This window comes from Chiloscyllium plagiosum, unplaced genomic scaffold (assembly GCF_037043375.1).
Source record: "Chiloscyllium plagiosum isolate Xiang-an unplaced genomic scaffold, Cpla_swu_hap1 HiC_scaffold_7, whole genome shotgun sequence".
NCBI classification, from domain to species: Eukaryota; Metazoa; Chordata; class Chondrichthyes; order Orectolobiformes; family Hemiscylliidae; genus Chiloscyllium; species Chiloscyllium plagiosum.
The window spans coordinates 7931550-7945263 of NW_028270145.1; the positions used below are offsets into that span (position 1 = coordinate 7931550).

The 13714-nt window shown below is 41.3% G+C and overlaps 1 protein-coding gene across 2 annotated transcripts in view; it reads right to left on the reverse strand.

Annotated features, from left to right (window-relative positions):
* rftn2 (raftlin family member 2) overlaps window positions 1–7582 on the reverse strand; it is a 72428-nt gene extending 64846 nt beyond the window's left edge. The window contains exons 1-3 of one of the 2 annotated variants that reach the window (XM_087988691.1): window positions 7204–7582; window positions 6629–6778; window positions 297–390 (exon numbers count right to left, since the gene is read on the reverse strand). In XM_087988691.1, coding sequence (XP_087844817.1) covers window positions 297–303 — 7 coding nt within the window. In that variant the 5' untranslated portion in view covers window positions 304–390; window positions 6629–6778; window positions 7204–7582. The remainder of the gene's footprint in view (window positions 1–296; window positions 391–6628; window positions 6779–7203) is intronic. The other variant, XM_043692926.2, reaches the window with a different exon arrangement.
* Between the last annotated feature and the right edge of the window lie 6132 nt (window positions 7583–13714).

Here is a 13714-nt window from a genome sequence, read left to right on the forward strand (position 1 = left end):
CTGTAAGTAATCGAAATCCGAAATACCAGAAAGTTTCCATTTTAGGATTTTAACAGAAGTAGGCATGAAGATTACAAGTGCCCCAATAATAATCCTCCAAAGGATTCTGGAACTATCCCGTAGACTGGAGAAGTATGCATGTCACTTTGCTATTTTATAAAGTTTAGCAATGGAAACCATGGACTTACAAATCAGTTAATCAAGCATTTGATGTGAAGGAATTACTGGAGTCTATAAATAAGTAGGGGTTGAGTAAACACTTGAACAATTTATTATTTGTTTTATTCTAAACATACTTTGCATTTGATTTGGCTTGTTGCTTCTAAGAGGCCTCCATCAAATTGTACAATCCTCTCCAAAGCCTTGACATCCTTCTGGAATCAAGCTATTCTAAATACAATAAGATATCAGGTGAGGCCTAAATGATGATTTATAAGGTTTAAGCATAATGTCCTTGTCTTATAAACTCAATACCTTGCATGCATTTTAATACATCAATCAACTTATCCATACACTATTAATATTTGTGTATGTGGACCAACAGGGCTACCTGTTAAAATTAAACAATTTAGTTATACTGGTTCTTCTTTTTCTTCCTTCCAAATAGCTCTTTAAAATTGAAATTTTCCTAAGTCTTAATCAATGTACCAAAACCACAAATAATGGGAAAGGAACTAGAGAAGATTAGAAAAGGCAGTTAAGAGAAATAAATGGCAAGTGTCAACCAATGTCAACATACTCAAGTGAAAATCACACAATATCAGGTTATAGTCCAACAGGTTTATATGGAAGCACTAGCTTTCGGAGTACTGCTCCTTCATCAGGTAATCACTTTGTACACTCCAGTCCAACACTGACACCGCCAAATCATGAATACTCAAGAGAAGTAGTTTTAAATTGAATTTGTCTCAGTGATACACCATAGTTCAGGAAAGAATGTTCTTAAATTGCACTTAAAGAATAAATTGTTCTTAAAGAGTAAGTTGTATTTAGAAGTTTCTAGTTTGGCAGAGTCAGTAGGAAATAAATATTGGTTCCTTATTCACATTCAAATTTGGCCAGCCTTGTGTCAAAAAGATGCATGAATTATTAGACTGTTTGCTGCAGGATAAAATACCCAATAAACATTAAACAATAAAATGGTTGAGGACAGAAAGAGGCCATTCAGTCTGTCATATTCATGCCAGCTTTTTGCAAAAGCAACTCAGCTCATTCCATTCCACTTCCTTTTCTACATAGTGTTACACTTCTTTCTCTTCAGGTAATTATCTAATTATATCCTGAAAGCCTTGTTGGAGTTTCCCTCCAATACACTCTCAAGCAGTGCCTTCTAGAGCTTAATTGCATCAGGATGTTTACCCTTATTTTGCTGATGCTTCTTTTGTCAATCACCTTAAATTGGCGTCCCTCTGGATCCTTCCAACAGTTTTTGCTCTATCTTCTTCCAGACTTCTCATAATTTTCAATAATGCTATTAAATCTCCTGTCAATCTTTTCTTATGCAAAAAGAACAGATTCAGCTTCACCATGCACCTGAAATTTGTCATTCTTGGAACTATCTCATGAATTGTTTCCAATATCTCTACATCCTTTCCAATGTGTGGGGTGAAAAACTTGAAACAGTATTCTACTGAACCAGTGTTTTACATTTTACACAGGTTTTATAATTGCTTTCTTGCCTTTGTACACTCTGCTTGTATTTGGAAAGCCAAGGACTTCATATGTATTATATATTGACTGTTTTCTCAATCTGGCATCCCACCTGCAATAATTTGTGCATATATATCTCTCGATCACTATGCTCCAACCTGTTTAAAATTATAACCAATTTGCCTCTCACTTTTTCCTACCAAACAAAATCATTTCACACTTCTCAGAATCAAATTTAATCTGCAGTTTGTCGGCCTATTCCACAAACCTGTCTCTGATTTGGAAGTGCCGGAGTTGAACTGGGGTGGACAAAGTTAAAAATCACACAACACCAGGATACAGTCCAACAGGTTTATTTGGAAGCACTAGCTTTCGGAGCGCTGCTTCTTCATTAGGTGGTTGTGGAGATTCTGCAATCTGTTGAAAACTAGTGCTTCCAAATAAACCTGTTGGACTATAACCTGGTGTTGTGTTATTTTTAACTTTGTAAATCTGTCTATGTTCTCTTATGATTCATTAACCTCATTACAATACTTTCAAGGATTCTCCGCAAATGCAGCCATTTGTGAAAAGATAAAAATACAAACTGAGATAAAATATGGAGTTGCTTTTGATAACACAGAGAAGATTAAAAGATTATTTGATAAAGGTCTCCAAATTTGTGAAGAAATAGAGATAGAGAAATAGAGAAGTTTGACACCAACTTGTCAGTGATTAAAGGTAGGTAAAAACAATGACTGCAGATGCTGGAAACCAGATTCTGGATTAGTGGTGCTGGAAGAGCACAGCAGTTCAGGCAGCATCCGATGAGCAGTAAAATCGACATTTCGGGCAAAAGCCCTCCATCAGGAATAAAGGCAGAGAGCCTGAAGCGTGGAGAGATAAGCTAGAGAAGGGTGGGGGTGGGGAGAAAGTAGCAGAGAGTACAATAGGTGAGTGGGGGAGGGGATGAAGGTGATAGGTTGGAGGGGGAGGGTGGAGTGGATAGGTGGAAAAGAAGATAGGCGGGTAGGACAAGTCATGGGGACAGTGCTGAGCTGGAAGTTTGGAACTAGGGTGTGGTGGGGGAAGGGAAAATGAGGAAACTATTGAAGTCCACATTGATGCCCTGGAGTTGAAGTGTTCCGAGGCGGAAGATGAGGCGTTCTTCCTCCAGGCATCTGGTGGTGAGGGAGGCCCAGGACCTCCATGTCCTCGGCAGAGTGGGAGGGAGAGTTGAAATGTTGGGCCACAGGGCGGTGTGGTTGATTGGTGCGGGTGTACCGGAGATGTTCCCTAAAGCGCTCTGCTAGGGGACGTCCAGTTTCCCCAATGTAGAGGAGACCGCATCGGGAGCAACGGATACAATAAATGATATTAGTGGATGTGCAGGTAAAACTTTGATGGATGTGGAAGGCTCCTTTAGGGCCTTGGATGGAGGTGAGGGAGGAGGTGTGGGCGCAGGTTTTGCAGTTCCTGCGGTGGCAGGGGAACGTGCCAGGATTGGAGGGTGGGTTGTAGGGGGGGCGTGGACCTGACCAGGTAGTCACGGAGGGAACGGTCTTTGCGGAAGGCGGAAAGTGGTGGGGAGGGAAATATATCCCTGGGTGGTGGGGTCTTTTTGGAGGTGGCGGAAATGTCGGCGGATGATTTGGTTTATGCATGAAGGGTCTAGAATGAGATATACAGAGAGGAATGTTGTGTTCCAAGAGATGAGACGGCAGATTAATTAGGTGGAGTAGAATCTGCTTTCACTATAATTAAATGCTGCATAGGAAGATCCACATTTGACCTTCCCACCCATTGCCATTTGTGACCCAGTGATTAATTAATGATCCCTTGGCGGGGGTGGGGGGTGTACAGAAAATGTAAGACCGTGGAATGTGAAACTGATTATCGACTTTACTTACAGATTTATGGGGCACTTGGGAATGAACTGGAAATGGGAAGATTGGTAAAATGGTGTGGGAAGGTGCAAGATCTTATTACCTCGTTATTCTAACAGCAGTAGGAAAGTTGTAGAACTTCTGTTGAAAATGCAATTAAGCTACAAATGCAGTCAATTAGGAGTTTCTTCTCACATGTTCTGCAATTTTGCAAGTAGCAGACAAAGCCTCTGATGCCTGGGAAACTACCAGGTGATCCCTTTCATGTTCCCTTTCATCTAGCTGAGTGCATCAGCATTTCTATGACTTTTATTGTGCCTGACTCTTATTTTGTGTGGGAAGGCATTGCAGTTACACTTGGTGGAGTATTGATTCCTGCTGGCTCTGGGTTCTCAGGTTACTGAGCGCAGCCTTAATTAAAATGGTCAATACTTTTGCAATATCAGCACCACTTGGAAGTATGCCTTAGATGTGATCAGCCTTGAGGCCTGCTTTGTAGATAAGATTGGATCTTGCTGTACTGCAATTTGCTCTGCCTGTCTCTTTGGCATGGTGTGCAAATTCCCCCATCAACATTGACAGATACTTCCCAGATAGCGTTCTTCCCCCATGATCCTGGTAATCTGGTCATTCACATTGAAGAAGCACAGTCTGGGCTGGTTCGTATTAACTGAATTCAAATCTATCTGGATGTTTTCATGCCTCTCTGATTCAGATTGGTGACTTTCCAGCTGTGTGTTTCTAACTGTTTGAAAGAGAGAGATCTATGAGAATGATTCAGTTGAACAAGTCAACAAACTCAAAGGATAGGCAGACCACATCCTCATCTTTAGACTATTTATTCCCATAGAATTTCTGCTGCAGCTATGACGGACTACTGCTGTCAGGATCTCCTTTAGACATCAACATCTCTTCCCCAGACATCTCTGTACACTTTTCTGAATATATGCTCCGTCAAGAACATTACCAGCTACCTTCTCTGCACATCCTTGATCCAGTCTTTGGCCAAAGGGTCATTCGATATTTCTGTATTCCCTCCAAATCTGTCCAGATTTCCTTCTCTGTTGCCTGTCCTCCTGAAGAGATTGGCAATGCCTTGGCCTCCCTCATGAGGATAGCCAGGTTCAGCTCCTCCAAAACCTGCTCCAGCTCCATCAAACACTTCTTTCACTCATCTGTCAAACAGTAAGCATTACTTATGAAGTTGAACAACGTCAGCAGTGACCTGAACCTGATTGGCCAATCTTCAAGAAAATTTCTTGGTACCTGTTCTGTGGAATTTCACTCCTAACATCAAAATGCATCAGAAGATTACAACACGCAGAACACCTGAAAACACCTGATGGCACTCCTTTATTCCACTGGCATCTAACCTGTAAGTATATTCAAGTGTTAGTTGCAGAACTAAACTTTTCACAATGCACAACAGTGATGTAACATTCTAGACACACAAGAGAAACAATCGAGAACTCAACTCCTAATCTCAAATCAATCATGGTGCAGACTTGGCTGTTGAGCCTTGGGAACAAAAATGTCAAGCTCTCAGCAGATGGTTAGTGATCTCAAACCTTTCTCTTTTTCCCACTCTTCACAACATGGCTTTGGAGTACATTTGAATTTGAAATGTAGTGAAGGAACAAAGTTTAAAGCTGGCACACTCGTAGCACTTCCACTGCTGGTTTTCTCAAATGTACAAGGATAGTTAGTTTGACACCTAGCCTAGAAAGAGATTTTGTCTACTGTGTGTTGTCCAGAATGTCCCAACTGATGGCTTTGGATTTTTGTTCCTTCTCTGCTGCTGTGCTGTTCCTCATGGTTTCTGGCTCCACATTTCTTCAGTCCACTCTCAGGGCTTCCAGCTTTACCTGCTCTTCAGCCCATGCTCAGGGCTTTTGGCACCACCACTCTACAACATGACTCTCCCTCACTGTCACTTTAACAGTGAAGGGGAATAACCCACACCATGTCTTCATTAGAAAGGTGTGACAAGCATCTAGCCTGCACTGGATCCGGAAGTTGGGATCAGAAGTATGACTCCTCTGCTGCATAAACTTTGCTCCCTTAAGTTTTCAGGAGTAAAACATCCATCTCTAAGCCACCTTAGGCTCTAAATACAGTTTCTGCTTTGTCTTCATTAACTGGCCGCAATTTCACTGGCCAGGAATTGAGTGGGATTGAAACAATTACTTATAGTGTTCTTCACAGGAAATTCCAGGAGTTTTGCTCCTATTTATTACAGTGGTCCTATGTTACAAAGTGCTTTTATATATGGATGGTCTGTAAAATTAGTTTGATATTAATGGCTGAAAGGAATGGTGTCAGTCACCTGTGAAAAATAGTCAATGTGCCATCTGGTTTCTATGAAACAATAGATCAGCACAGGAGGAACGTGTTTAGAAAGGAGCAGTAGGGGAGGGGAGGAGATTGGGAATATATTAAAGTTGACAAAAACACCCAAAAACCCAATTTTCATTCTAAATCATAAAGCACTGGCTAATAAAACAATATACAGTTATTGCTTAAACCAAAATAACAAGAGTCTGATTACATAGGTTGAGGTGGTTTTATTGTTGATTGACAGGAAAGTTTTCAGAGAATTATGAGTTCACTATTTCAGCTCCTTCTCAGAATTTGAACTTCTAAATGAACACTGGATGCTCTGTTTCCATAATACTGCCAGCTGGGCATGTTTATTTGCTTTGGTACAGCAAACAACCCAGCTTAAGTTGAGGGTGCTAACTTTAAACCTTACACACAGGAGAGAGGCTGCAGCATTGTGAACAGGAAAATATTGACATACACAAACTTTAAATTTATGACATGTGTGAAGTCTCACTTATGAAATTGCAATATATGGTCGCTGTTAGAACCAGTTCTGAAGTTGCTTTGTTTAACCGAAACAACTTCAGTCCCAATTGATTATCTCACACTTTTGGAGTGTTAATAGTGAACAACTATATAATTGGCTAATTTGAAGACTATTGGCTGTGATTTGTATAAACAACTGCTTAAACAATTGTCTGCTTTTTAATCAAAGTAAGTACAAGCAGACCTTTCAACTGTACTATTAATCAACAAGACAATTTTGAACAGAAAGAGCACATCAGACTCACCAATATCCAAAGTAAAATCCAGCAAAAGGTATTCATATGAAATATCAGTCTTTGTTTCTACTTGTGGTCTCTTCAGAGTAGAAAATATTTTGCCAGGGCTACTATCATCAGACTCTTCCAGCTTTCGTAGCCCACAACCCATGGCAGAATCTGCAAATAGTCAGCGCTACTCATGAGTCTGTGACTGATTTCAACAAAAGGTAGTTATAATTTCTGTTATGCCTTCTGGCCTCCATAAATCCTGAAGTCAGTTAAAAGTCAAACTGGGCCCCTAAACTCACAAAAACAGGAGAGCTGTTCCTTTACATATGGTTTTAAAACCATATGTCATTCATTTGCTTTTTTCCTGCATTTGAAGCATAAAGCCTGCGTGCAGCATGGAGTTAAAAGTTAGCAACAACTACTAATACTGCACATACAGAACTCCACTTTATCACAGCCGTTCGTGCCACGTCAGTCTGCACTAAGGCCCTTGTTAATATAATAATGGACACAAGCTTTCTGTCCCCCTACAGACTTAAACTGGGTAATTAGCAAGTAAACAAAAGGCAAGAATTAAACTTGGATGAAATTACCTGCGATGTGAAGAAACGCTCTGGAAGCAGTCAGATGGCTGTCCAAACAGCAGATGGAAACTCTGAAGTAGAAAGTTCCAAAATGGTTGTAGACTAAAATCATTTCCAGAAAGGAAGTAAAATCCCTGAGAGGAAACTGTTTCTGGCATCTGAGAGGAATGGTTAACACACTGAGAGATTTAGATTCTGTTGAAACCATTCATTTGCATGTTTGAAGCACAGTTTCTGGATACTCGGAAAACTACATCAAACCAAGAGTTTGTTTAAGGCAACAAATTTGACATATATGATAAGAATAAGCTGATAAAACTCTTTAAAATAGAAAGAAAATGTTATAATAGTTTTATTTGAGTTTCACATTAAGATCTTACTGGTTAAACTTAAAAAAGTGGATTTGATAGATTGAATTAAACAATCATAAAATATTTTGAGATGATGTTGGGATGAATTTAATTTTTACAAAAGTAACCATTAAGATTTACAATACTTATATTGGCTTTGCACTTTTCATCAATCAGGAAATTATAGTGTGAATAAAATGCATGTTGACGCAATTCTTCAGTTATTAGCATTATTCCTGGCATGCAGTGGTAAGATTTTGAAAATAGCTTTGAAATTAAAAGGATCAGCAGTGTATGCAAATAATTACAATATAAATATGTATAATACACCTATTTTTTATATTTGTCATGGATGTAGAATCAGTATTTATTATCCTAGAAAGTGTACTGCACCACCTTTGCTGTCAAGCAGTTGGAAATCATTTTTCCAAAGACAGCATCACAATGATGCAGTCTGGGAAGATTGTCCTATGATCAGTACTGTAGCAAAGTAGTCCAGGAAACAATTTCTGTATATGGCTGTAGTAAGCAGGTCAGGGGCTTTGTGCTCTATGCTCTATGGTTTGTTCCCCCAGGATGCACACTGAGACACACATTAAATGCGTCTGGAGGACCATCAATTCAGTGAAAGACATTCTTTGGTCTGCTTGAAACTTGCTGGTCTTCCAGATAAAGGAGTTGACCCTGACTGAGTGTTAGGCGCAAGTGGGTACTGCCAATGCTGGAGATCAGAGTCAAGTTTAGAGCGGTGCTGGAAAAGCACAGCAGGTCAGGCAGCATCTAAGGAGCAGGAAAAATCGACGTTTTGGGCAAAAGTCCTGATGAAGGGCTTTTGCCGGAAACGTTGATTTTTCCTGCTCCTTGGATGCTGCCTGACCTGACTGAGTGTTGCAGACTGGCATGTTGCAAGGTCCAACACTATGTGCTGAAGGATGTACTAAAGCTTGGGGCAGTCACTGCCAAATCTTCCTGCTGAAGACAAATGGGGTGCTGTTAGTTATCGAACCATCCCAGAGTCTCAAATGTAAGTAAGTATTAGTATTTTATGTATATGGGAGGTTTTTGGATAGAGGCAAAGTCCAATGTTTTGATTTTTTTTACTTGCTATGCAACTCTACAGACTTGAACTGCATTTGTGACAATGTATATATACAAAGAGATGTTTTGTGAATAAAGTACATTTTTGAAATATAAAAAAAAGCAGGTTGGGGGCAGTTTCCATTATCAGACCCCCTCCCGCTGCCTCAAATGTATGTAAATATCGTCTTGTAAAATTAAGAAATGCCATGTGTTTGTTTGCTGGATAGCATCAAACTCCAATATTTGTTTGTTTCTTCAAATGTTACTGTACAGAACTGAATTGTTTTAGTGACTATGTATATAAAGATATTTTTATGAATAAAGTACACTTTTGAAATAAAAAAATGATTACGGTTGCTCCCATCTGGATAATTCACTGCGAGAAGGCAACTTCACAATCTGAAGTTAAGGAGATGGTGGCCAGGCACCTCCTCATAGCAGATGTTAGGTGCAGAAATGGTCCCGAGACAAGTAAACATGTATGTCCTGGAGGTAAACAGTGAGCCTCTAGCCATCTTTCAGCAACTTCCACTGCTGCTGGCAATGTCCATGCCGATTGTTCCGGTCAGTAAATTCAACTGCGCCTCACTGTGGGTGGACAATCTGAAAGGGCTGACACCATGTCTAGATCTCTATTACCATGTGACTATCTGATTCAGGACAGATTTCCTCTTTGTGTGCTGAATGTTCTTGGTCAGATCCACCAACATCAAGCTGGTGTTCTTTTCTGACAACTGCCTCCTGTCACCTACAGGATGACCAGAGGAGCAGAATTGGAAGCTGATTGAGAAACTGTTGACCCCAGAACAAACTGAGGAACTCTAAAGAGATTATACAAGTTGGACAACTATGAAACCCCTCTCAGAGTGTCAGTGGGCTGGTGGGAAACAATCAAATGGAATATCAAGGGATTCTTCATCCTCAAAGGTGTTCAGAAGGCAATACAAAGTGTGGTAAAATTGTCTCAATTCCAGAACAGCATGCAGAACCTACTCCTGATGCAGACGATGGAATTGATGGAAAAAGGGATCTCCATGAGGTGAAGAGCCAGCAAGCCTTCATGATAATTTTCCAGTCCAAGATCCACTCCGTCGAGCAAAATGAGTCATGGTTGCATTTCTTCTCTCAAAGTGCACAGAGAGAGAGCTCTCTGATCAGCAGCCTGAAGGAAAAGGCCGGTTCAGTAACATTTCTCAATATGACACTTTGAGGACTGGCAAATCCTTTAATGCCAGATTGTATGAAGCAAAGGATACGGACAGTGCGGCCTCCCAGTCTTTCCTGTTTCCAATCAGAGAGTCATCAAGATGTACAGCACGGAAAAAGGCTCTTCGATTCAACTTGTTCATACCGTCCAGATATTCTAATCTAGTCCCGAATTTGCCAACACTTGGCTCATATCTCTCTAAACCCTTCCTATTCATATACTCATCCACCTTTTAAATGTTGAAATAGTACCAGCCTCCACCAATTCCTCTGGCAGCTCATTCCATACACGCACCACCCTCTGCATGAAAAGGCTGCCTCTTAGGTCCCTTTTAAGTTTCTCCCCTCACACTAAACCTATGCCCTCTAGTTCTGGACTCCCCATCCAGGGAAAATACTTTTGTCTATTTACCCTAACCATGCCCCTCATGATTTTATACACCTCTATAACGTCACCCATTGGCCTCTGACACTTCAGGGAAAACAGCCCCAGCCTATTCAGCCTCTCTCTGTAGCTCAAATCCTCCAACCTTGGCCACATCCTTGTAAATCTTTTCTGAATCATGGAGGTGTTGGACTCTGGGCCAGCTATTATCTTTGGATGAGCTGACCAAGACCCTCATGTTATACAGTAATACAACACGAAAATAGAACCTTCAGTCCGGGCCGACCAATCTGACTAGTCTCATTTGCCAGCATTTGGCCTCCAAACCTTTGGATTCATATACCAATCCAGATGCCTTTTAAATGTTGTAATTGTACCAGCCTCCACGACTTCCTCTAGCAGCTCATTCTATATGTACACCACTCTCTGTATGAAAAAATTACCCCTCAGGTTCCTTTTAAATTTTTCCCTTCTCACTTTAAACCTGTGCCCTCTAGTTTTGGACTCCACCACCCAGGAAAAAGACCTGGCTATTCATCTAATCCATGCTCTTCATGATTTCATAAACCACTATAAAATGACCACCTCAGATTCTGACTTTCCGGGGAATAAAGCCCCAGCATATTCAGCTTCACCCTCTCGTCCCGGCAACATCCTAGTAAATGTTTTCTGCACCCTCTCAAGTTTAACAATACCCTTGTTATAGAAGGGTGACCAGAATTGAGTCCTTTGAGAAAAATAAAGCTCCTGGAAGCAATGGCCTACTGACTTGAGTTGTATTCAGCACTGTGGGTTTTTATAGGCCAGGACCTATTGGAAATGTACAGGAGTATGCTTCTGGCTGATAGCATGTTCGAATTTATGAGCAAGGACATCTTAACCATCATTTACAAGCGAAGGGGAGGAGGGAGGAAATTAGAAACTGGTGAATGATCTCACTGCTGAATGTAATTACAAAATCCTGTCCAAGGTAATCTCCAATTGAGTCATATCTGCTCTGGTTTCGGTGTTTCACCCTGACTAAACCTGTACTGCACTAGGCAGGAAGATCTCTGAGAGTCGAGCACTTCTCAGGGATAGACATAAAAGACAGAAGTCTGGACATCTGCCTCACCAGCCTGGACCAGAGAAGACCTGTGATAGGATATTGTACACCAACATGAGGGACGTACTCTCCAAAATACACTTGGGGAGGGAATCTGTAATTGGATTTGACTGACTGACACCAAATCAGTAGTGCAATCTCAATGAACGGAATGGCAGAGGAGCATGGGGGAATCAGAAAACTTCTCAATCAGATCTGGAGTCAGGCAGGGCTCTCTTCTGCCTTGTCTGTGTGTTGTATAGAAACATTTGCCAAATCTATTAGGCAGGATGTGAGCTTGGGAGGGGTGACTATTCGAGCCAGCGGAGGTCCGCATCAAACCTCCCTGTAAGTGGAATATGTTGCTGTTTTCTGCTTGGAACTGCTGTCAGTGCACTGACTCATGAGCATCTTTAGCCAGTTCAAATTGGCCTTAGGAACCAAGATAAATTGAGGCAAGATCAGGGCGATTTTATTTGGCAACTGGGCCGACCAATCGTGGCATCATATTGCAAGGAAACAGATTCTTCGGTCCAACTCATCCATGTCAACTAGGCTTCCCAAATAAGTCCCATTTTCCTGATGTTTGGCCCATAACCCTCTAATCCTTTCCTATTCAAGAACCGGTTTGAATGTCTTTTAAACTTTGTAACTCTATCTGCATCTACCACTTCCTCTGCCAGTTCATTGCATAAACACACCATGCTATTTGAAAAAAAATTGGCTTCAGGTCCCTTTTAAATCTTTCACTTCTCACCTTAAACTTATGTCCCCTAGTTCTGAACTCTAAAATGAACACTGAATTGTTTCCCTTTTCCAAAATGATTTGCTTTTTCAGTAAGCATGGAGTAACTCACTGTTCTCCTTGCTTAACTTTTTAAAAGAAATCACATGGTAAATCTCACATTAACCAAACCAGCAGTATCCAAACAGTTCAATTTTCCAATTCTCATGATCGACAAATTACGTGAAACTGCTGGGACTGGGGCATGTGCCAAAACTTGGGAGGGGCTTATGACCAGGGTGAGGCAAAAACTGGGCAGTTTGAAGCACTGCTCCCTGTCCATTGCGAGTAAAACTCTGGTCATCAGTGTGAGGTATTCTCTGCTGCTGTGTGTGGTACAGGTCTGTGGCAATCCCAAAATCAGTGGCAGAATGGTAACCACAACCATTTCTACTTAATCTGGAGGTCAAAGATGGACCGTTTCTGCAGGGACACCACATACAAAGCTCTGCATGGTGGGGGAAGGTTACCCAACGCTGCCCTCATCCTGAAGGCCAGCTTTGTGTGTGATTGCATTAATCTATGCATAGACCCTTGGTACACAAACACCAAGTGTCATTACATACTGAGGTTCTACTCATCCCCAGTTTTGCAAAGGATGGGTGCAGCCTGGTTGCTGTGGAATGCTCCAAGTAGTTGGACCATTCCATATCACCTGTGCCTCATGGAAAACATCCCTGATCAGGCAGTAGTCCAAAGCAACTGTTCATCCCTGACCTGCACAAAAATAAGGTGGTCTGATCATGGCTAACATCAACAATTAGGGATAGTATAAGGTGCAAAAAGCAACAGGCCTCAGTTGTTTAGCATTCAGCAAAGGTGGACTAAGGGATTTAGTAAGGAGTACAAGAGTAAGATTGTAGGCCGCATACAAACGGATTGTAAAGCTTTGATATGTATGTGAAGGAAAAAAATTAGTGTTGATAAATCGAAGTCAGAAACAGGGAAAGTTTAAATGGAAAGAAAGACCAATTAACATCATGTTCTGTGTTCACAAAGGAGGATACAAATAGCCCCACAACTTAAAAAAGGTAGAGAGATAATAGGGAATTGTAGGCAATTGGTTTGATATCAGTAATGGGGGTTGATCTTGTAGAAACCTACAAGATTTTAATAGGACTTGAGTGCAGAAAGGATATCCCCAAAGATGGAGTCCAGAACCAGGGGTGACAGTTTAAGGATACATGGTAAGGCATTTAAGACTAAGTTGTCTGACTATTGAATTCTCTGCCACAGAATCGGTTTAGCCAAAAACACTGGATGTTTTCAAGGAGTTTTATATAGGGATCTGAAAGGATCAAAAGTTTGGGGACAGGGTACTGAGTTGGATGATCAATCATGTTCATATTCAATGGCTAGGTAGGCTGAAAGTGCCAAATGCTGGATCAGTGCACAGCAATTCAGGCAGCATCCGAGGACAGGCAAAATCGACGTTTTGGGCAAAAGCCCTTCATCAGGAATAAAGGCAGAGAGCCTGAAGCGTGGAGAGATAAGCTAGAGGAGGCTGGCAGCATCCAAGGACAGGCAAAATCGACGTTTCGGGCAAAAGCCCTTCATCAGGAATAAAAGCAGAGAGCCTGAAGCGTGGAGAGATAAGCTAGAGGAGGCTGGCAGCATCCAAGGACAGGCAA